This window comes from Panthera uncia, chromosome A2 (genome assembly GCF_023721935.1).
Source record: "Panthera uncia isolate 11264 chromosome A2, Puncia_PCG_1.0, whole genome shotgun sequence".
In the NCBI taxonomy this organism is placed as follows: domain Eukaryota; kingdom Metazoa; phylum Chordata; class Mammalia; order Carnivora; family Felidae; genus Panthera; species Panthera uncia.
The window spans coordinates 12,413,210-12,434,005 of NC_064816.1; the positions used below are offsets into that span (position 1 = coordinate 12,413,210).

Genomic DNA, 20,796 nt, shown 5'->3' on the forward strand with positions numbered 1-20,796 from the left:
CACACTGATACCCCATGCTTGCGTGTGTTCAGGCCTTCAGACAGCTCTAGGGGAGGAATTGGAGGCCCAGTAGGGTGAGCTTAACTTGCCCGAGAACCTGAAGGTCAGAAGGAGACGAGCCCAGGTTGGAACCACCTCCTGACCACACACACGGCCTCTGGTCCACCCAGGCAAACCTGCCAGCACATTCTGTCTCCAGACATTCCAAAGTGTTTGCTGAGTGTCAGCTGAGTGCTCGGCATTGTTCTAGGTACTTGGAGACAGAAAACCAGTGGGCAAAGGTTCAATAAGAGGGTGTTCCAGGCAGAGGGCCCAGCAGGTGCAAAGGCCCCAGGCTGGACCAGGCTTGTCAGGATCTGGTGATGGGGATGCTTATGTGGCTGGAAGAGGATGACTCTGGAAGAGTGAGAGGGTTGAGGTGGGTAGGAGCCAGACCACAGAGGGCCTCCTGGCCACAGTGAGGTCTTTGGTTTTTGTGCAGCAGCACTGGGGAGCCATGGGAGGGTTTTGAGCAGGAGAGGAATATAGGCTGACTTGGGTGTTTCTCGGATGGCCAACCCACGTGTCAGTCACGTGTCTGGGTACAGGGCTTCCTGAGCCTCAGAAATGTCTTGGGGTGGTGACAGGGGTCCCTGCCCTCTGGTCGGTTGGCAAGGCCCTTCCCTGACTGTGTCCCTCGTGCCCCTCAGGTCGGCACAGGAGCACGGTCACCGAGCCATGCCGGGCCCCGGGTGGCCTACGGCGAGCCCAACCCCGGCACCCACATAGTCATGAACAGCCACAGCCACAATGGCTGTGGGGGGCGGCCGCTGGGCAGCGGGCTGGGTGCCCTGGGCAGAGACCCTTCGGAGCCCGAGGCCGGCCACCCCCCCCAGCCCCCACATGGCCCAGGCCTCCAGGTGGTGGTGGCCAAGAGTGAGCCAGCCCGGCCCTCACCCGGCAGTCCCCGGGGGCAGCCCCAGGACCAAGAAGAGGAGGAAGACGATGAAGAGGATGAGGCAGGCAGGAGGAGGGACTTGGGGAAGACCCCAAACGTGGGCCACCGCCTGGGCCACCGGCGGGCGCTCTTCGAGAAGCGGAAGCGCCTCAGTGACTACGCCCTCATCTTCGCCATGTTTGGCATTGTCGTCATGGTGACCGAGACGGAGCTGTCCTGGGGGGTCTACACCAAGGTAGGCGTGGCCTTTCCCCTTGGCCCAGGGAGGGCCCTGTGGGCCCACGTGGCTCCTCGCTGCCCCTGGGGCGTGGGCTCAGGGACCATATTGGCCCCAGGAGGAGCAGGTGGAAGATGCTGGAGAAGTAGGGGGGCGGGGGTCCTGGAGGCAGGGCAGGGGGTGGGTACTGGGCCTCCCACTGTGTCTACCTTGTGGGGGTTGCAGGCGGGCTGTACATGGGGGAGTTAGGCTCCAGCCCATTCCTTCTGCCCTGCACCAAGAGGCCACACCCTGGCTTAAGGGTGGTGGGGGTGAGGGGGTGGCGGCTGCCCCCCAGTCCAGGCCTAGGACAGGAGAGCCCCAGCGAAGGCCTGGGCCTCAGAGCCCGGAAAGAGCTTCTCCTCCTGAGAATGATCGGGTTGGGCTGCAGCTATGGCTGCACGCCCCCTCGTGCCACCCAAGGGTGTGTGAGGACAGAGAGAGAGAGATCGGGGCACGTCCGCCGGTAGACTGTGAAATGCCGCCGGGGGATGCGGCGAGGCCTTCTAAACGGTGAAGTGCCTACGTGAGGCCAGGCCTTATCAGCTGTGACATGCTGGGCCTTTAGGAGGCCAGGCCTTATCAACTCTGAAGTATAGGCCAGCGTTGCCATCCACCCAGGCCTGAGGAGGAAGGACAGGAGCATTCCTTCCTGAGGGGGGAGCCCAGGTGGGGGGGGTCAGGAGGGCCACCCACCCCCCAGCGCCCTTGTCCTCCTGCCCTCTCTCTCTCCGCCCAGGAGTCCCTATACTCGTTTGCACTGAAATGCCTCATCAGCCTCTCCACGGTCATCCTGCTGGGCCTGGTGGTCCTCTACCACGCCAGGGAGATCCAGGTCAGTGGCGGGCTGGCCAGGGCAGTTCCCCTCTCCGTGCCCCCAGAGACCCCTCCCCGTACCAGCCACCTGGGACCCCAGCCCCCTAAAACACGAAAGGACCAGAGGCCTCTTTATAGAAAAAAAAAAAAAAGACCTCTCTGAAGACATGCCCTTTAGATCACTCTAAATTTCTTTAGAATACTTGTCTATGTTTTATTTTTCATTGGTTATTGGGGGGGGGGGGCGCGGAGAGGACAACGAGGGAGCCAGAGGTGAGCTGGGGTCTGGCACACATAAGTCATCTTCGCAGCCCTGGGGGTCTTCCGAGGTTTTGCAGCCTTGGAAGCCAGTGTTTGTGACCCCAGCCTTCTGTTCCTATTCGGTTAGACCCTGCATTTGAAAGATTTGTTACATGCCAGGGAGGCTGTTCTCCTGTTTCGGGAGTTCACTGAAACCTCGATGGACCCCGGAGAGCCCAGCTCAGGGCGTGCTGTCACAGCCTGTCACAGCAGGCAGATGTCACCTGGGGTTGGCACCGGGGCCTGGGGATGCCAGAGGGTGTCAGATCTGGCTCCCGACTCTGGCCCCGGACCCCTGGCCTGAAGGAGCCGTGGTCTGACGGGAGGTGGGTGGAGGAAAATCCCTGCCTGGGTTGATCCACCTGCAGAGATCCCCGGGGGCATCCAAGAGAAATGAAAACCTACACCGCCTACATCCACACGCAACTCGTATACGTATGCACCTAGCAGCCCTATTCGCGGGTACCACCAAGTGGAAACAACCCAGATCCCCGGTGTATGGCCCAACAAAATGTCGTGTGCCCACACAGTGGGATGTGATTCAACCACTAAAAGACCGAAGCACTGTGTGAGGGTGCTCCCGGCTGCTTTAACAGAGCACCACAGCCGAGGGGCTGAGACGGCAGGAAATGTGTTCTCAGGGTGCTGGGGCTGGAAGTCCAAGATCAGGTGCTGGCAGGGTCGGTTTCTGCTGAGGCCCCTTTCCTCCACTTGCAGACGGCTGCCTTCTCCCCCCTGTGTCCTCTCGGCTTCCTCTGTGTGCGCGCGTCCCTGGAGTCGCCTCTTCTTACGAGGACACCGGTCCTGTGGGAGCAGGGTTCCACCCTTATGACCTCATTTAACCTTAATTACTTCCTTGATTTTTTTAATGTTCATTTATTTATTTTGAGAGAGAGGGGGGGGGGTGAACAAGAGAGGGTCAGAGAGGGAGAGAGAGAATCCCAAGCAGGCCCTACGCTGTCGGAGCAGAGCCTGATGGGGGCTCAAACCCGCGAACGGTGAGACCGTGACCTGGGCTGAAATCGAGAGTCGGACGCTTAACTGACTGAGCCACCCAGGCACCCCTAACCTTAATTACTCCGTTAAAGACCCTCTCTCCAGGGACACCTGGGTGGCTCAGTTGGTTCAATGTCTGACTCTTGATTTCAGCTCCGGTCGCGATCTCAGGGTCGTGAGTTCGAGCCCCACACTGGGCATGGAGCCTACTTAAAAAAAAAAAAAAAGCGGCGGGGGGGGGGGTGGTCTCTCTCCAAATACAGTCACAATGGGAGTTAGGGCTTCAATTTATGAGTTTTGAGGGGACACAAGTCAGTCCAGAACATTTCAGCCTCGGGCCCATCCCCCAAATTCATGTCCTCCTCCCATGCAAAATGCATTCACAACTTCCCGCCTGCCCCAAAGTCTTAAGGCATTCCGGCACCAACTCCCAAATCCATGTATCAGATACGGGTGAGACTGAGGTGCCCCTCATTCTCCAGCCAAGAGCCGGACAAATCACCGTCTCCCAAGATGCAGGGGTGGGACAGGCGTAGGATAGGCCTTCCTGTTCCAGAAGGGAAATCTGAAAGAAGGAAAGTTGGCAGATGCTGAGCAAGTCAAAGAGCTCCCAAGGCAAATTCTCTGCGTTCTGAACGCTCAGTGCCGCGGTTTCCGAGCCCACTGGGGTGGCAGCGTTGTCCCCTCGGCTCTGGGTGGTGGCCTTTGGTGCCTGTGTTCTTCGACTCGGCATGTTTTCGAGGTTCTGCCACATGGCAGCGTGTGTCAGAGCTCCTTCCTCTTGACGGCCGAATAATACCCCATTGTTTGGAAGGATCCCATTCATTCATTGACAGACGCTTGGGTGGTTTCCGCTTTGGGTTAATTGTTTGCGTGCAAGGATTTGTCCCAATGCTGGTTTTTTCTTTTGTTTTGTTTTGTATGTTTTGTTTTTGTTTTTTTTTTCCAGTGCTCGTTTTCATTTCTCTTGCCTGTGTCCCCGGGGACGAGATTGCTAGGCCCTTGGTAACCCCGTGTTTTCTTCTTTGGGAAACACCCGTCCCACATTTAATTTGAATCGTGGCTGACCCCGAGAGCTAGGGAGTTTCGCGTCTGAGGCTGTGTTTCTCATAAAAGCCAAACCAGGGGTTCGAAGGCTGGGGGGGGAAGGGGGGGTCCTCCCTGAGGGGGCACGGGCGCGAGTCTGACACCCACCGCCGCCTGTCCCCCCCCCCCGTCCCGCCCCCCACAGCTGTTCATGGTGGACAACGGGGCGGATGACTGGCGCATCGCCATGACATGCGAGCGTGTCTTCCTCATCTCTCTGGAGCTGGCCGTGTGCGCCATCCACCCGGTGCCGGGTCACTACCGCTTCACGTGGACGGCGCGCCTGGCCTTCACGTACGCGCCGTCGGCAGCCGAGGCTGACGTGGACGTGCTGCTGTCTGTCCCCATGTTCCTGCGCCTCTACCTGTTGGGCCGCGTCATGCTGCTGCACAGCAAGATATTCACAGATGCCTCCAGCCGCAGCATCGGCGCCCTCAACAAGGTCACCTTCAACACACGCTTTGTCATGAAGACACTCATGACCATCTGCCCGGGCACCGTGCTGCTCGTCTTCAGCATCTCCTCCTGGATCGTCGCCGCCTGGACGGTGCGGGTCTGTGAGAGGTACGCCCCCGGCCCCAGGGCCCACCGTGCCCTCCCGCGGCTCCGGGGACCCAGGGCTCCCCTGGCCATCACAGCCCCTGACCCACATGATACCCCCCCCCCTCCCAGTTCCTGGCCTCAGTGACCGTCCTTCAAGCGCGGCCCCCTCATCCCTGGGACTCCAGCCTGTGTATCCTGTCCCCTACCCCAAACGACACCCCCCTGGGACCCCAGGCCTCTCCCCCAGGGTGGGGTGGGGGCGGGTCTCATGCTCGTCTTTCTCCCAGCTCTTCCACTGCGAGCAGCTAACCTCTGACCTCTGGCCCAGGGCAGTGGAGGCAGCAGGAACAGGATGCCCCCCGCCCCCCATCTGCCTGTTTCCCCCACAATTTAACCAGCTCTCCTTCTCCCCTCCGCCCGCCCCACCGGACTGTAGGGAAAACATGTGAGTCCTACCCTTGACCAAGCTGTGTGCACAGAGCCGCTGCCGTCCTGTCCGCCAGGAATTTAAGATTAGCTGCCGCAAGGTGGGGTGGGGCGGGGGGGTGCGTTGGTGCATAGGGAGGTGAGGCGGGGCCGGGGCAGGCAAGTTCGGAGTCAGGCCCAGGACTGCTCTCCGGCCGTGTCCACTGGGCATCCTGGAGGTCCTTGTCTCCGAGGTTGGGGAGGGTTTTGTCTGGACAGCTGACCCTGGGGGACTTGGACAGCCCCTCCGGAGAGTTAGGTGGGTCTGGAGTAAATAAAACCTGGCCCTGCCTTTAGTACCTCTCTCTGCACGGGGTTTGTTCTCAACAGCCCTGGAAGGTGCAGGCCATTCACCCAACTTACAGATGGGGAAATGGAGGCTCTGGGGCAAAGGGACATTCCTGAGGGCCTGATTCCTGGTCGGCCCTGAGACCCACAGGGTGCTTCGGGAAAGGGAGGGTCTGCACTGGGCCTCTCGGGACGTGGGGGTGCCTTGGCTGGGAAAGAGCCTCTCCTACCTCATGCTTTGCTGGGGAAGGCCCTGGAAGGGTGTATGGCAGGTGGGGCTGAGACTGGGCTTCCTGGGGGTCCCTGGGCTGGACTTGTCCCCCCAGGACCCCCGTCTTCACCCCTTAATCTCCTCCATGGCGCCTGCCTCAGCCTGATGTGGGGCTCATGGGGGCGAGGGCCCAGCCCTTCTCGTCCTCGAGGCTTACCGTCTTGGGACCAGACGGGGTCTCCTTGGACCCCTGCTTGGATCCCTATGCCAGTTCCCACAGCCCATCCCCTACCCTGTCACGGCGGGGTCAGGATTGTGGTCTGGGGAGTGAGAGAGGGGCTCCCCTCCTCGGGCATCCTTGAGGTGCAGTCTAGGTCATCGCAGGGGTCCCCAGGTTGGGGCAGGGAACGGGGCAGGACCAGGGGGGCAGCCAATCCTAAATTCTGAGCCCTATGATGCTGCTTGAAGCCCCCTCGCCTGCCTCGCTCCACCCCTGCGGCTCTGTCCCACCCCCACCCTGCCTCCCGCATGTCCCCCACTCTCTGGTCCTAGGTAGTCCCGGGGGGTCCTGCAGCACCCACCACAGCTCCAGCCAGGCCCCGGGCTCCCCCACCCGCTGCTGGAGGGCCTCCCTCTTGTCTTACTTGCTGGTATGGGGTGCTGGTTTACCGGGAGACAGAAGCCAGGGTAACTTGGGGCTCAGATGCCTCGGTGGGATTCAGTCCCAGGTCCCCCGCACCCAGCAAGCAGACTGGCAGCCCAGGAGGAGGGGCCTGGAATGGCATCCCGACAGGGACTCCCAAACACCACACCTGCCGAGAAGGTCTCCAGCCTTCCCATCCTCCTTTGGGGGCTTCTATGGCCTCCTCTTGAGCCCCTGACTCCAGCCCTGTCTGCCTGGAGCAGCCCTCCCCCCCCCCAGCTTCCCCTGTCCTGCCCCTGCCAGCGTCCCCCCTCCTCTGCGCCACCTCAGTTGACCTCTAACCTTGAGCCCCCTCAGGGCCTGAGGCCTGGGAAAGAGTGGGTCATCAGGAAAGGGCTCCCTGAGCTGGAGGGGCTCCACAGGCTGGGGAACCTCGAGCTAAACCCCTCTGACCCCTGGCCTGGGCTGACCGTAGGTAGGACGTGTTTGTAGCCCACGTGACCGGGTTCGCAGGGCTGGCCATGGCCAGGGACGAATTCATGTCCCTTGGGGCCCACCCCCCCCATACCAAAAAGTTAACCGCCAGCCTCCCCCCAGTGCCAAGCTGCCGCCTCCTTCCCCAACTCCCAAACAAACCCTAAGCCTGGGATTTGGGGACCATCGGTGCTGCCCCACACATACTGACTTCCCTTTTGCTCCCAAGTCCTGGAATACCACCCGTGTCCCCCAGGGGCCCTCTCCCCCTGCCCCCTCAACCTCACGGAGCCCTGCTGGCTGGGGAAGTTCTTCCCGATGTCTCACCTGAATCCTCACCTCCACTCCCTGCCGCTTCTGGCACCCGTGGCCACCTGTGTCTGCGTCTGTCTGTGCGTCTGTCTTTGGGAGGGGGATCGCGTGGACACAGTGGACGTACCCTCACCCGGACCCCTCTGCCCCCGGACCAGGGCCAGGGAGGGCACACATCCTGGGCGGCAGCTTGGGGTGGGGGTGAAGGGAGAATGGTGGAAGGGATCCTGGGAGGAGAGTGCGGGTGCCCTCTGCCCGACGGTACCCTTGGGAGGATGCTGACCATCCCCTCTCCCTGCAGCGGTACCTTTTCGAGCCCTCAAAGTGGTCCGCTGCTTGTAGTCAGGGTCCCCACCCAGCCGGGTGGACCCAGGGCACCAGAGGGTATGATGAAGGCAGAGAGACCAGTGTGGACTGACTGGGCCTTCCCCGGCTCCCCTCAGGTACCATGACAAGCAGGAAGTGACCAGCAACTTTTTGGGGGCCATGTGGCTCATCTCCATCACCTTCCTCTCCATCGGCTATGGCGACATGGTGCCCCACACCTACTGCGGGAAGGGCGTGTGCCTGCTCACTGGCATCATGGTAAGGGCGGGGGCCCTTGCACACCCCCTACTGATGGGGAGCTCACTTCATTGTGAACCATAATGCATCAGCCTGCCCCTTCATCTTTGTGTCATCCTGCACCTTCACCCTCCCCCTCCTCCTTACCCCTGCCGTGACTCAGAAATCTGCAGCCTTGGGCTTCCTGGGGGGCATGTCTTCTTGGCTTCTTCCAGCCCTAGGTATGTAACTCCTGTGGTCCCCGCAGGGCTGGATGCTGTGGTCCGCTGTTAGCCCGGCGTTTGTCTGCCCCTTTATTCTCTGCAGCCTGCTTACTTCACAGCCCTGGGGTCCAGGGCTAGGGACTTGATGCTTCCATGCCTCAGTTTCCCCAGCTATAACCGGTGCCCATCTCCTCTGTTCATCGTGAAGCTCAAGTCTGTCCCTTTTTATTTATTTATGTCTTTTTAAATTTTTTAAATGTTTCTCTTTATTTTTGAGAGAGACCGAGACAGAGCACGAGCAGGGGAGGGGAGGAGAGAGAGGGAGACACAGAATCCAAGCAGGCTCCGGGCTCGGAGCTGCCGGCACAGAGCCCGACATGGGGCTCAAACTCACAAACCGCAAGATCACGACCTGAGCCGTGGTCAGACACTCAACTGATTGAGCCGCCCAGGCGCCCCTCAAGTCTGTTCCTTTATGTGAAACGTCTAGAACGGTGAATGCTGTGGACACCCAGTCAACACCCTCTGGGTTGTGCCGTCACGGCTCCCTTCCCCAGCCTTGCCTGATTCTTGGGACATCCCAAGCACCCCACTGAGCCCCCATGCTGTGAAGCTCGTCCCCTGTGACTCGTCGGGCCCTGACAGCACCCCTTCTCCCCCGAAGGCTTCTCAAGTCTGTCGGTGGGTGTGGGCAGCCTTTGACACCCAGCACCTTCTTTCCCTGGTCCCATCTTCGGTTTTGCTGCTCATCCCCTCCTTCTGGAACCTTCTTTCTCCAAGCTTCCACCTCCTTCACAAATGCTCTTCCGTGTTTTGGGTTGCAGATTATCGGATGCGTGATAGGGAACTCCTCTCCCCAGTCCCCAGTTAATAACCTGTTCATTTGTGAAGAACAGTGAGCATCGGTGGGACCAAAGTAGCACCAAAGAAGCTGACTTAATCCCACCCCCAGGTTCCACGCCAGGCCACTCCTCCTCCGTTCTGGCAAACATAGGGCACGATCCCCACAAGAGTTTCCTTTTCTCCCGCAGACGGAAGGAGCATCTTAACGGTGCCTCTGCCCACCCTGTTTCGCTGCTCGCAGACCGTGGTCAGTTGTCACTATGTCCCGAGGCCCACGGCTCTGTCCCCATTTCTCCTCACCCTCTCTAAGCTGTTTGAGCAGAAGCTGGGGGCTCCACGTCCTCCTCGGGCCCCCACCGCGGGGCCTCCCTTCTCCTGGCTGCGCTGACACGGCCCCCCTCTTGTGAAATGGCACCACGCCTATTTGCTTGTGTTACTTTGCAAGAGGCGAAGGGGAAAAACTAAAGGCGGGCCACAGTCCAGCCCCCACTACAGGCAAACGAACTTTACAAAAGAACCAAAAAAGGACTCAGGTAAGGCGAGCTCAAACCCGGAAAGCCCAAGACAAAATGGAAACGCCGAGTCCCGTTCTTTGGGACATGGCTCCTTCTGGAAAATGAGTTCCCTGTGTGGCCACGTCTCCGCCCTCGCTGTTGGCACACACACGGGTGGTCACGCTTGGGCTGGTTTCTAGCTCTCCTCTTGGCTCTCTCTGCCGTCCTTGCCCAAGCCTGTCCGCTCCCGGTCACTGCCCTGTGCAGGATCTCACCAGCCATGCGTTTGTCTGTTCTTGAACTTCAGGGCATCCCAGTGTGGCCCCCTCTGAGCCTGGCGTCTTTTGCTGGACGTGGTTTCCATGCTATATTTTGCGGAGCCACCAGATGTCTTTTTTTTTTCCTTTCTGCGTAGTATTCCATCTGGAGGGTTTTGTTTCGTTTTGTTTCGTTTGTTTGTGTGTTTTTTTGTGCCCCCCCCCGCCCAGGATGTTTCTTTGCCCCAGTTGACAGGGCTTCTTCTGAGAACAGACTCCAGGAACCTATGTCAGGGTTTGCTCAGAAGGCGACCTTGTCCACATCGCCTGCCCATGTCGCCCTGGCGGGGCGTGTGGGGACCCAGGCCTGCCCAGGACCGTCCGATGGTGGCCCTGGCCCACCCCTCCCCATAGATGTTTCCTTCCATCCCTAAGAAGAACTGAGCATCCCTGGCCAAGTGTCCCAGGCCGAACTCTCCCTTCTTCCTTCTTGGAGGTCATGGCCTCAGGAGCAAGCAGCTTGCAGGAAAGCAGCAGGAACAGCCTTCAGTGCAGGCGGGGAACTGCCTCCCCCCTTCACCCCTGCTCCCGCCACCTGCCTTGAACACCTGCTGGCCGCCCTCACCTGCTGCTGTCACCGGCCTCGGGCACTTCTGGGGCTGATGACACTCCTGGGGGTTCTAGGCTGGCCCCTGGCCCCTGCTCCCTGGTGGCAGACCCTCTCCCTCCCTCCCACGTCACTTTTTGCTGCCCCCCTCCGCCTGTCTGCCCTCTCCTCTCTTGGGTCCTCGCTCCTGCTCTTTTCTCTCTCTTTCTCTCTCTCCTAGGCTGCTCCCTGTAGACATACAAGTCCTCTCTGACCTCCTTCACCAGCCAGGAGATCTGCCATTTAGGGCATCCTGGGGAGTGTGATTGCATCAGGCGGGGAGGCCACCATTCTCCCCTCCACTCCCCACCCCTCCTGGGACCTCCGCTCTGCTCCTTCCTACCTGCGAATGCCCCACCGCAGGCAGCCAGCCTGACCCTTCACTCACGCTGCCTTCTCACCCTGCCAACTGACCCCCGCCATGACTGTAGGAAGACGTGTTGTCTGGGTCTCTGCCCTCAACACCCAGACCCCAGCGCCTCGAGGGAAATGCTTTCCAAATCCTCCCTCCTCCATGTTCTGAACGTACCTGCAGATCCTGCCCTTTTCTTCTCCCTTTCTTATCTCCAAGCCTCAGTTTCCCTCTCCGTCTAGTGGGGATAAGAGTGGTATTACCTCCCGGGGCTGTTGGGGATCAGATGAGCTCATCAGTGGGACACAGTCCCCAGACATTCAACCGATATTAAGCAGGTGGGACTGGGAGTCAGTGAGCTCAGCAGGTGGGACCTGCCAACACTGTGGGCTTAGAAGGTAAAGGTGAGGGTGGAGTCAGGGCAGGCTTCCTGGAGGAGGGAGGGCGTCCTGCCTGTGACCCGGGACCTACATGGGGCAGGACACTGATGCGTTCCCCACCCTCCGCATGCAGGGGGCCGGCTGCACAGCACTTGTGGTGGCCGTGGTGGCCCGGAAACTGGAGCTCACCAAGGCAGAGAAACACGTGCACAACTTCATGATGGACACTCAGCTCACCAAGCGGGTAAAGACCAGCCACGTCCTCTTCTCGGTCATCAAGGGCAGACCCTCCCCACCTCACTTCTGTACGTGCCAGGCATGTGCACGTGCCCACCGGTCACTGCCCTGCCTTGCGCTCTGCTGCCCACGTGAATGTGCATGAACCATGCACAGAGACGCGGCAGTGGCCCCAGGTGCCCACCTGTGTGCCTGGTCATAGCCCCGCCCTGAGCCACACAGCAAGAGGCAGGCATTTGGGGGCCAGGCAGCCGGGTACAACTTAAAAGCTGTCTGACCTTGGCAGGTCGACCGCCCTGTGCCTCAGTTTCCCCATGTGTAAAGTGAGAGAGATGCCAGCGGGTGTAGACTCACTGATATAACATTTGCAAGGTGTATAGAAAGGGTCTGACCCATGCTGAATGATACAAATGAAGTGCACACACACACACACACACACACACAGACAGACCCACACAGTGCAGGTGTGGCCACGTAAACATGTCCTTGCCTTACGGTCCCAGGATCCCAGAGGGGCATTTCCAGGAGTTTCTAGAAGTTTCTGGAGGTTTCCGGAAGTTTCCAGAGCCTTCCACAGTTTCGTGCCTGCCTTGAGGAACTGTTCTTTTTCTGGCCCCAGGTAAAAAATGCCGCTGCTAACGTTCTCAGGGAGACGTGGCTCATCTACAAACACACTAGGCTGGTGAAGAAGCCAGACCACGCCCGGGTTCGGAAACACCAGCGTAAGTTCCTCCAAGCCATCCATCAGTAAGTCCAGCACCTTTCCCGCTCACGTTTCTGTGTCCACCTGGTGCAGAGGCAACTGTGGTCCTCGGGAGGAGGCTACAGGCCAGGCCAGACAGCTCAGCATGGCCTCATCACGGCCCCTCCCATGCCGGGTGGTCAGTTGGTTGGGGCTTGCAGTGTCTGTGCTGGGTGGGATGGTCAGAAGGAGGCAGGTGATGGGCCCAGCACTTGTCCAGGGCGATCACCGTTGATAAGTCATGCAACCCACCCCAAATAAATGGCAAGAAGCATATTGTATTCTCCAGAATAGCCAAAATTGTTTTACCTTTTAGAGATGAAGCAATTTCCCTTTTTTGCTTTGGCTGCCAGGAAGCTCCGAATTAAATTTGTGTCCTGATCCATGTGATCATGTGGGGTAACTAGAAATTCCTTGATTCCCTCTCTTGTCCCTTTGTCCTGAGAATTATTTAGTCAAGTAGTTCTCAACCTTGGCTGCTCACTGGAACCACCCACGGGGCTCTAAAAGGCCCACAGGCTGCACCCAACACAGCAGAGTCTGGGATGCACCGTGAGCTTAAGTGTAAGTTCCTCGGGTGAGTCCAGTGTGCAGCCAGAGTTGGCAAACTTTTCCTATAAAGGGCCGGAGGGCAAATATTTCAGGTTTTGTGGACCAGACGGTCTGTCACAACTACTCTACTCTGCCACTGTCGCAGGAACGCAGTGAAGAGGAGTGGGTGGGCTATCCTCTAATAAAACCTTATTTTCCCAAAACAGGTAGCTGGCCAGAGTTGGGCTGGGCCAGGCTATCATATGCCAAGCGCTGTCCACTGGAAATATCACGTAAACCACTATATAGTTTTAAATTTCCTAGTAGCTACATTAAAAAAAAGTAAAAAAGGGGGACCTGAGTGGCTCAGTCAGTGTCTGACTCTTGATCAAGGTCTTGATCTTGGGGCTGTGAGTTTGGGCCCTGTGTTGGGCTCCATTCTGGGTATGAAGCCTACTTTAATAATAATAATGATGATGATGATGATAATAATAAAATTTTAAAATAGTAATGAAAACAAGTGAAATAAATTTTAATATATTCATGCAATAGATGCAAAATATTATCTTAACATGATTAGTATAAAAAAATCAGGTATTTTAGAATTTTTTTTGTGCTAAATCTTCAAATTCTATTGTGTATTTTACATTTATTTACAGTCCATTTTTATTCAGACCATCCACCTTTCAAATGTTCGGTAGCCACATTGAGGGTGTATGAGACCAGCACCCAGTCTAGAATTTTAAACAGCTCCAAATCCTGGGAGTGAGGCACTCAAATATAAATTACAACTGAGTCCTGTGGTACCTGATTTAAAATAGTAAAAACAGGGGCGCCTGGGTGGCTCAGTCGGTTGGGCGGCCGACTTCGGCTCAGGTCATGATCTCACACTCCATGAGTTCGAGCCCCGCGTCGGGCTCTGTGCTGACAGCTCAGAGCCTGGAGCCTGTTTCAGATTCTGTGTCTCCCTCTCTCTGACCCTCCCCTGTTCATACTCTGTCTCTCTCTGTCTCAAAAATAAATAAACGTTAAAAAAAATTTTTTTAAATAGTAAAAACATATTTAGGCACTTTTCAGAATGAGCCCATGGATTCCCATCTCTCGTGTTGTGGGAAAACCTATTCACGATTGGGTTCCCCTAAGAAAATCAGATGGCTCCCTGCCCCGGGAGCTCCTAGGCCAGACTCAGGGACCAATGAGTCACAAAGTAAAGTGAATAGTGTTAGAGGCTGGACTAGTACAGCAGCAAGGCAGCTGATTCAGCTGTGGAGAAAAGAGACAAGAGGCAGCATGGAGAACCCTGGTGTCAATGGTAGAGTAGGAAGGTTGGGTTGGAGCAGAGCTGAGGGTGTGGCTGAAACAGCCCAGCTTCTGGGATGTCAGAAGGTAAACGAGTGTGGCCATGAGGAGAGCAGGCCATAGGAGAGGAAGCTCAGCCAGCTGGATTTCAACTTTTTAATCCTGTTTAATAATCTTTGCCTCTCTTAAAAAAAAAAAAGGGGGCGCCTGGGTGGCTCAGTCGGTTGGGCGTCCGACTTCGGCTTGGGTCATGATCTCGCGGTCTGTGAGTTCGAGCCCCGCGTCGGGCTCTGTGCTGACAGCTCAGAGCCTGGAGCCTATTTCAGATTCTGTGTCTCCCTCTCTCTGACCCTCCCCCATTCATGCTCTGTCTCTCTCTGTCTCAAAAATAAATAAACATTTAAAAAAAATTAAAAAAGAAAAAGCTTTATTAAGCTATAATTGACTATAGTCAACTGCACCTATTTAAACTGCATAGTTTAATCAGTGTTACCGTATGTATACATCCACATAACAATTAGCACAGTCAAGATAAAAAAAAAAACAAACCAGATCCATTGCCCCCAGAGTTTCTTCGGGCTCCTTACCGTCTTTGTCTTTTAGCTAGAGAGTTTAGTACATTTACATTTATTGTGTTTACTGTTGTAATTGGATGGGTTTCAAATGATAACAGTCCCTACTTCACAAGACTGCAGGGAGATCTAAATGGGAGGATATGCAGAAATGCCTGGCATGGTCCTTGGCACAGAACAAATACTGGTAACACATGATGCCCTCTGCTTCTGCTTCCACCATCATCTAAAAAGCAGGGAGAGGAGCTGGTACCACACTTACTCAACCTCACTGTGTCCAGTGCCATCTCACAAGACCCCAAGCCCCTTGAGGACAGGGACCCCCCCTCGTTGGCCCTCCCGCAGTTAGTAACTGACTACTGTTGTCCCAGTCTGGTTTCTGCCACCTAACTGTGGGACCTTGGCAAGCGACTGTGCTATTCCAAGCTTCGTTTTTGTATCTTTATAAGTGGAGACAATGGTCGTTAATGTGCCTTTCCTCCAGGGATGAGGTGTGGATAGAACACAACTGGGGATTCACCTCCGCCTACCTGCCGTACAGTGTTTTCTAAACAGGAGAACCAGCAACGTTGTCATTACCACCCTCGATATGTTCATTTGGTTACTGTATACGCAGTTCCTATGCCAGCTGGTGTGCCAGGCATGGGGGGCACAGACATTGGCCCTGTCCTGGACTTTGCCCCAAGGGAGGTTCCGGAAGGTTGTTGGAGGGAAGCAGGAGGGTAGGAATTTAGGAGAAGGTGCTTGCTCTGTGAGTTACCTGCTTCCCTTTGTTCTGGGGCAGGACTGTCTCCTTCTTCTTTCTTTCTTTGTTTGTTTGTTTCTTTGTTTATTTATAAATGAGCTACCTGAGCCACCTGGGCGCCCCCATTTTTAATTTTTTTAGCGATTTCATTTTTAAGTAATCTCCATCACCCACATGGGGCTTGAACTCACAACCCTGAGATCAAGAGTCGTCCACTCCACTGACCAAGCCAGCCGGGCGCCCCTCACTCAATCTTTGGGTCCCCCTAAACCTGCTCCCTTCCCAATCAGAAAAGAAAAAGAAAAAAATGGCCCCGTAAAGCTGATAAAACCGAACAAGTTGGAACTAGGGCCTGAAGGGTGGGTGAGATTTGGTTAGGAAGCCGAAAGGGAGGGGGGCGGGCATAGCAAGGATTGTCCACAGCCCGGGCAGTGGTGGGGAGGTAGGAATGAGCGTGATGCCAGGGAGACTGGAGGCCTGATATGCGGGCATGAGGGAGCCTTGGCAAGGTCTTGCGCTGGGGAGTCTCCGTGACGGGAACACCGTATGATCAGCCAGTGAAAAGGCGGACATGATCTCTGGACAGATCGAGGGACGTGGGGGCACTTGCTAGGAATGCGATAACAGAGTACCACCCAGTGGGGGGTTTAAAACAGTAGAATTTATTATCTCACTGTTCCAGAGGCCGGAAGTCCAAGATCAGAGTTGGCAGGGCTGTTTGCCCTCTGAAGGTGCTAGGGGAAGATCTGTTCCAGGCCGCTTTTAGCTTCTGGCAGCCTCGGGCGGTCCTTGGCTTCTAGATCTATCTCCCCAGCCCTCCATCTTCAAATGGCCATCCCCGCTGAAGTGCCGGTGGGCACTGGCTTTGCCTCTCGGAGCCCCGTTATTCTTGGGAAACAGCATGGGGATAGTTCCCTGGACTGAATGCCACCTCTGGGACCAGGTGCCTGGCACAGACTGGGATACCGTGGCACCGCAAGGCTGCAGGCAGCTGCATTTGCTGGGTGGGCGCGGCTGGAGGGAGGGGGGGCCAACGGATGCGTCCCCCAGGGGCTGGCGCTGCCCGCTCAGGCTGGGCCTCTTCGCAGAGTCAGGGCGACAGCCCCTCAGCCATCCAGGGCCCCCGGTCTGGTCTTGGAGTCGTGCACGTGGGAGGCGGGCAGGGTTGGGCGCGCGGCACCCGGCCGCACGGAGATTAAAATTGCCTTGTGATTTCTCTCTGCTCTGCCGGGGCCTGCCAGAGCTCAGAAGTAAGTCTATCCCGGGGGCTGAGGGGTGCATGGTGCTCGCGGGGCAGGGGACACGCCCAGGGCCGCTGGCGGATCACTGCCCGCTGGCCCCAGGAGGTGGCCAGGGCACGTGTCCAGCGTGTGCAGCCTTCACCTAGGCCTGGGAGTCCAAGTTCCCGGGACATCCTGAATCGGGCCGCGTGGACGTGGCCAGAAGGCGGACGCTGTCGGGGGTGGCTTAGCCACCCGCCAGGCCCTGCTACCCCATGTGTGCTAGGAGGGAATGCGCAGCACGGGGCCCGACCCTACCTCCCCCCTCATCTCCCACCTTCTGCATGTCCCACAAGGCGAGCCCGGGTGGGGTGGGTGCATGAAGGGCCCCACTCCCCTGCAGCCTCCACCAACCCTGTCTACCCACCCCCCTGTCTGTCTCCCAGGCTCCGGAGTGTGAAGATTGAGCAGGGGAAGCTGAATGACCAGACCAACACTCTCGCCGACCTGGCCAAGGTGAGCCGGGTGGGTGGCTCCCCAGGCCAGCAGGGGGTGGTCAGGCCCCTCCGAAGGAGGATGGGAGACATTCAGTAAAGAACAGAGCCCGCCTCCTGCCCGGGGAGAAACAGTGCAGGCACCGGTAGGGCAGAGGGGGGACTCAGGCCGGGTCTGCAAGCCTCCACAGGGTCCGCTTGTCAGAGAGAAGCTAGGAATCCACATCTGTAAGTAAACTACTTTTTTTTAGCGTTGGCAGCTTTTTTTTTTTTTTAAACCGTATCTAGTAAAATAGCTTTAAAGGGATATCTTTTTTGTTAATGTTGATTTAGTTCTGAGAGACAGAGCAGGAGAAGGGGAGGGGCGGAGAGAGAGGAAAACACAGAATCCCAAGCAGGCTGCAGGCTCTGAGCCATCAGCACAGAGCCCAACGCGGGGCTCGAACCCGTGAACCATGATCGTGCCCTGTGGCAAAGTCGGACGCTTCACCAACTGAGCCACCCAGGCGCCCCTTTAATAAGAATATCTAGGGGCGCCTGGGTGGCTCAGTCGGTTAAGCGGCCCACTTCGGCTCAGGTCACGATCTCGCGGTCCGTGAGTTCGAGCCCCGCGTCGGGCTCTGTGCTGACAGCTCAGAGCCTGGAGCCTGCTTCAGATTCTGTGTCTCCCTCTCTCTCTGCCCCTCCCCTGTTCATGCTCTGTCTCTCTCTGTCTCAAAAATAAATAAACGTTAAAAAAAAAAATTAAAAAAAAAAAAAAAGAATATCTAATTAGTGGGCCACATTGGTGAAGTGGTCCTTTGTGTTTTAGGCATATCGACATCCAAGCTCCAAAATTCAAGAGAAAATCAAAATTCTTTTGCTACGGATGGAAATTCAAATCCTAGCAGCAGCAGAGAGCTTCTTTGCACGGCAATGAAACATCTTTCAGGAAGTTAAAGCTGGTTGCAAGAGCTCTGTAAGATCAGTTTATGGCATACACCAATCTATTTGTTGGTCTTATTAGCAAGTCCTGCTCTTTGAATATTCGGCACACTGCTCTGAACCCCCATCTGAGCAGTGGCATACCCTCCACGAATAGTTCATGTGTGAACTCTGCTCATTGGCTCCCTCCCCGAATCAGTTTAATTAGTCTGAGGTTAATTTAATATTATCTTCAGAAGATGCTTATAAGTCCCATTCTGCTTCTTATAAACCCAGAGCGTTTCGGACTCATTCTCTTCATCATGGTCAAGAGAATGCGATATAATGTTAACCTACATAAACTTAATTTGGAAAGAAACATTATGGAGGAAAAAACATATTCTAGAACCCTGAAGAAATCATTCCGTTGGTAGTAGAGAGAACATAGTCCCAAAAGCATATGGAAAATCCTTGCCAAACTAATTTGATGTCGGGTGAGATAACGGCTATAAATACATATGAAATGCCTTTGAGACACTAGATATTATAATTTGGATTATCTCTATCACACTTCCTTCTGTTAGTACAGATGACTGAAATTTGAATTTTTCAAAGTTATTTAAACCTTGCAATCACGGTAGTATACTCTCTGAGTACATTTAACAAAGCCTTCTTTGAAGGAAGGCTTTAATTGGATTGGATCATATGGGTTCCTGATTTTTTTTTTAATTTAACAAGGTTAAGATGTTTTCCAGTATTAAACTTTAATGCGCTCCTGCCCAAGGTTGCTGATTTAATTTGTGTATCTCTGATAAAAGTCACATGCGTATTCCAAGTTTAAAAAAAATTTAAACCTCAGAGGCCAGGAAAAAAAAAAAAAATCATCAGAGGGCTGGATGCCTCCAGATGTTATCCTCTGGCCCTGGGGACCGCGGCCCTCTGAGGCATGGAGGTTGGAAGGGAGAGGCTAGGGGTGGAACGCAGCAAAATGTCGTGGTAGATGCCTCATCCTGTCCCCCTTCCATGGAGCGGGGGGGTTGGGGGCTCTTTCCCCGCCTCGGCGTCAATTCTCCCATCCCAGGCGGTGCCTGGGGAGTGGCTGTCCCTCTTGCGGGGGGGTGCCCAGCGCTTAGCTGTGGTTAGAGATGAGGAACGATGTTCTATCGCCACCTGGTGGCAGCATTGGCCCGCCACGTGGAGTGGCCAGCCTCCCCTCCCACGGCCCACGTGGACAGTCGCAGAACCGCCTCCTGCTTGCTGGATTGTGGGGAGCAGTCGAGTCGGCGGGGACATCCCATGGCCTACCGTAACAGTAGTTGTTGTGGCTGCTGTACTCCCTGGTCTGTGACCGGGTCGGATCCTTGGAGCGGTCCCGTCCCCAGTGTAGTGCGGGGCCCGGGGAGGCGGTTCATAACTGACCTCCTCCCTCTCAGCCATGGCCCCAGCCTGGAGCAGCGTCAGCCCCAAACCCCCTCCGGGCCTCTGGGCCGTGGTTCCCCTGGGTGAAGGCACCACCCAAGACCCCCCCCCCCCCTTTGGCTGCCTGTCCAGGTGGCCAGTTAAACCCCTCAGGGCAGCTCTGACCACTTGTGCCCCGGGACCTCCCTCCACCTTCCCCTGGCCTGCTGGCCCCCAGCCTGGCGTCCAAGACCTGTCTCTCCTCTTGTCTCTCCTTCTACCAGTTCCGGGGGCCCAGCAAGAGACCTGTGGCCCTGCCATGTCCTCACAGTTGTCCCTCACTTGGGTCCGCCTTCCTGGCCCCCCCCCCCCAACTGGGGCTGGTCAACCATCTCTGCGCCTGGCCCTCCCTCTCTCTCACTTGGCCTCTCCTCTCTCTCCCGCTCTGTCTCTGGCAGACTCAGAATGTCATGTACGACCTCATGTCCGAGCTGCACGCCCAGCACGAGGAGCTTGAGGCCCGCCTGGCTGCCCTCGAAAGCCGCCTGGATGCGCTGGGCGCCTCCCTGCAGGCCCTGCCCGGCCTCATCGCCCAAGCCATACGCCCGCCACCCCCACCCCTGCCTCCCCGGCCTGGCCCCGGACCCCTGGACCAGGCAGCCCAGAGCCCCCCGTGCCGGTGGCCACCCATGGCCCCTTCAGACTGCGGGTGACAACCCTGCCCACCACCAGACCCCTCAATCTTGGCCATCGTGTGGCCGCCACGTCCACGCCATCCAGGAAGCCCTGTACAGTGGTGCCTCTTGGAGTTCAAGGAGCCGAAGCTGAGTTGGGCTGAGTGGACCAGGGCCCTCCCCACCCAGACCGTCTGGGCAGAAGGCAGGGCCGGACCGCAGGCGAGGGCAGGGGTGGGCCACCACCCGTTTCCTCCCTGAATGGAGCCGGGGGGAGCCAGGAGCTTCCTCTGGTCCCCTGGCCCCCTGGCTTTCCCCAGGCCCCCGGTGGGCACTGAGCAACCAGGAGAGGGGTCCTTGCCAGTTCTGAATAAAGCAGGACCCACCCAGTTGCTGCCTGTTGTGCATGGCTGGGGGACACTCATGACATGGGAGGTGGCCACCTGACTCCAGGTCCCAGAACGGATGTGGGGGTCTAGGCGAGCCCCTGCCATGACTGTTCTAGCCTGGTGGCCCTCCAAGCCGGAGCTCAGCTGGGTACACCTCCTGAGGACAGCAGCGGCAGTCCCCCCTGGACCCAGCCCCGGCCTGCAGGAGGCAGCAGATAATCGAGACATCCTTCCCATTCTACCAGCCGACTTTGCTGGAGCACCCACAGTGGACCAGGGTCCGGTGGGGAAGGTGACATGAGTAAGAGCACCCTGTTCATTGGACCTGCCGTGGACAGGGACCATCGCGTAAATCACCACACTTCGTCACCAGAACCCGGCCCGGGTGGGGTGGGGAAACCGCGGGTCAGAGAAGTGAAGCCACCTGCCTGGGGCTGCAGAACGAGGAGGGCTGAGTCGGGATTCAAACTCGGGGGCCCGTGGGTCAAAGCGAAAAAACCTCGGTGGAGGGCGCTGGAGGGGGGGA

At 57.0% G+C, this 20,796-nt stretch overlaps 1 protein-coding gene across 1 annotated transcript; it reads left to right on the forward strand.

Moving 5' to 3' along the window:
- Positions 1 to 690: 690 nt before the first annotated feature.
- Positions 691 to 20,495, forward strand: KCNN1 (potassium calcium-activated channel subfamily N member 1). Its single transcript, XM_049640220.1, has 8 exons — positions 691 to 1,172; positions 1,933 to 2,028; positions 4,537 to 4,955; positions 7,771 to 7,912; positions 11,200 to 11,310; positions 11,923 to 12,050; positions 16,859 to 16,928; positions 19,666 to 20,495. The coding sequence occupies exons 1-8, from the start codon at positions 771 to 773 to the stop codon at positions 19,918 to 19,920; spliced, it is 1,623 nt and encodes a 540-aa protein (XP_049496177.1). The 5' UTR covers positions 691 to 770; the 3' UTR covers positions 19,921 to 20,495.
- The last annotated feature ends 301 nt before the right edge of the window (positions 20,496 to 20,796 follow it).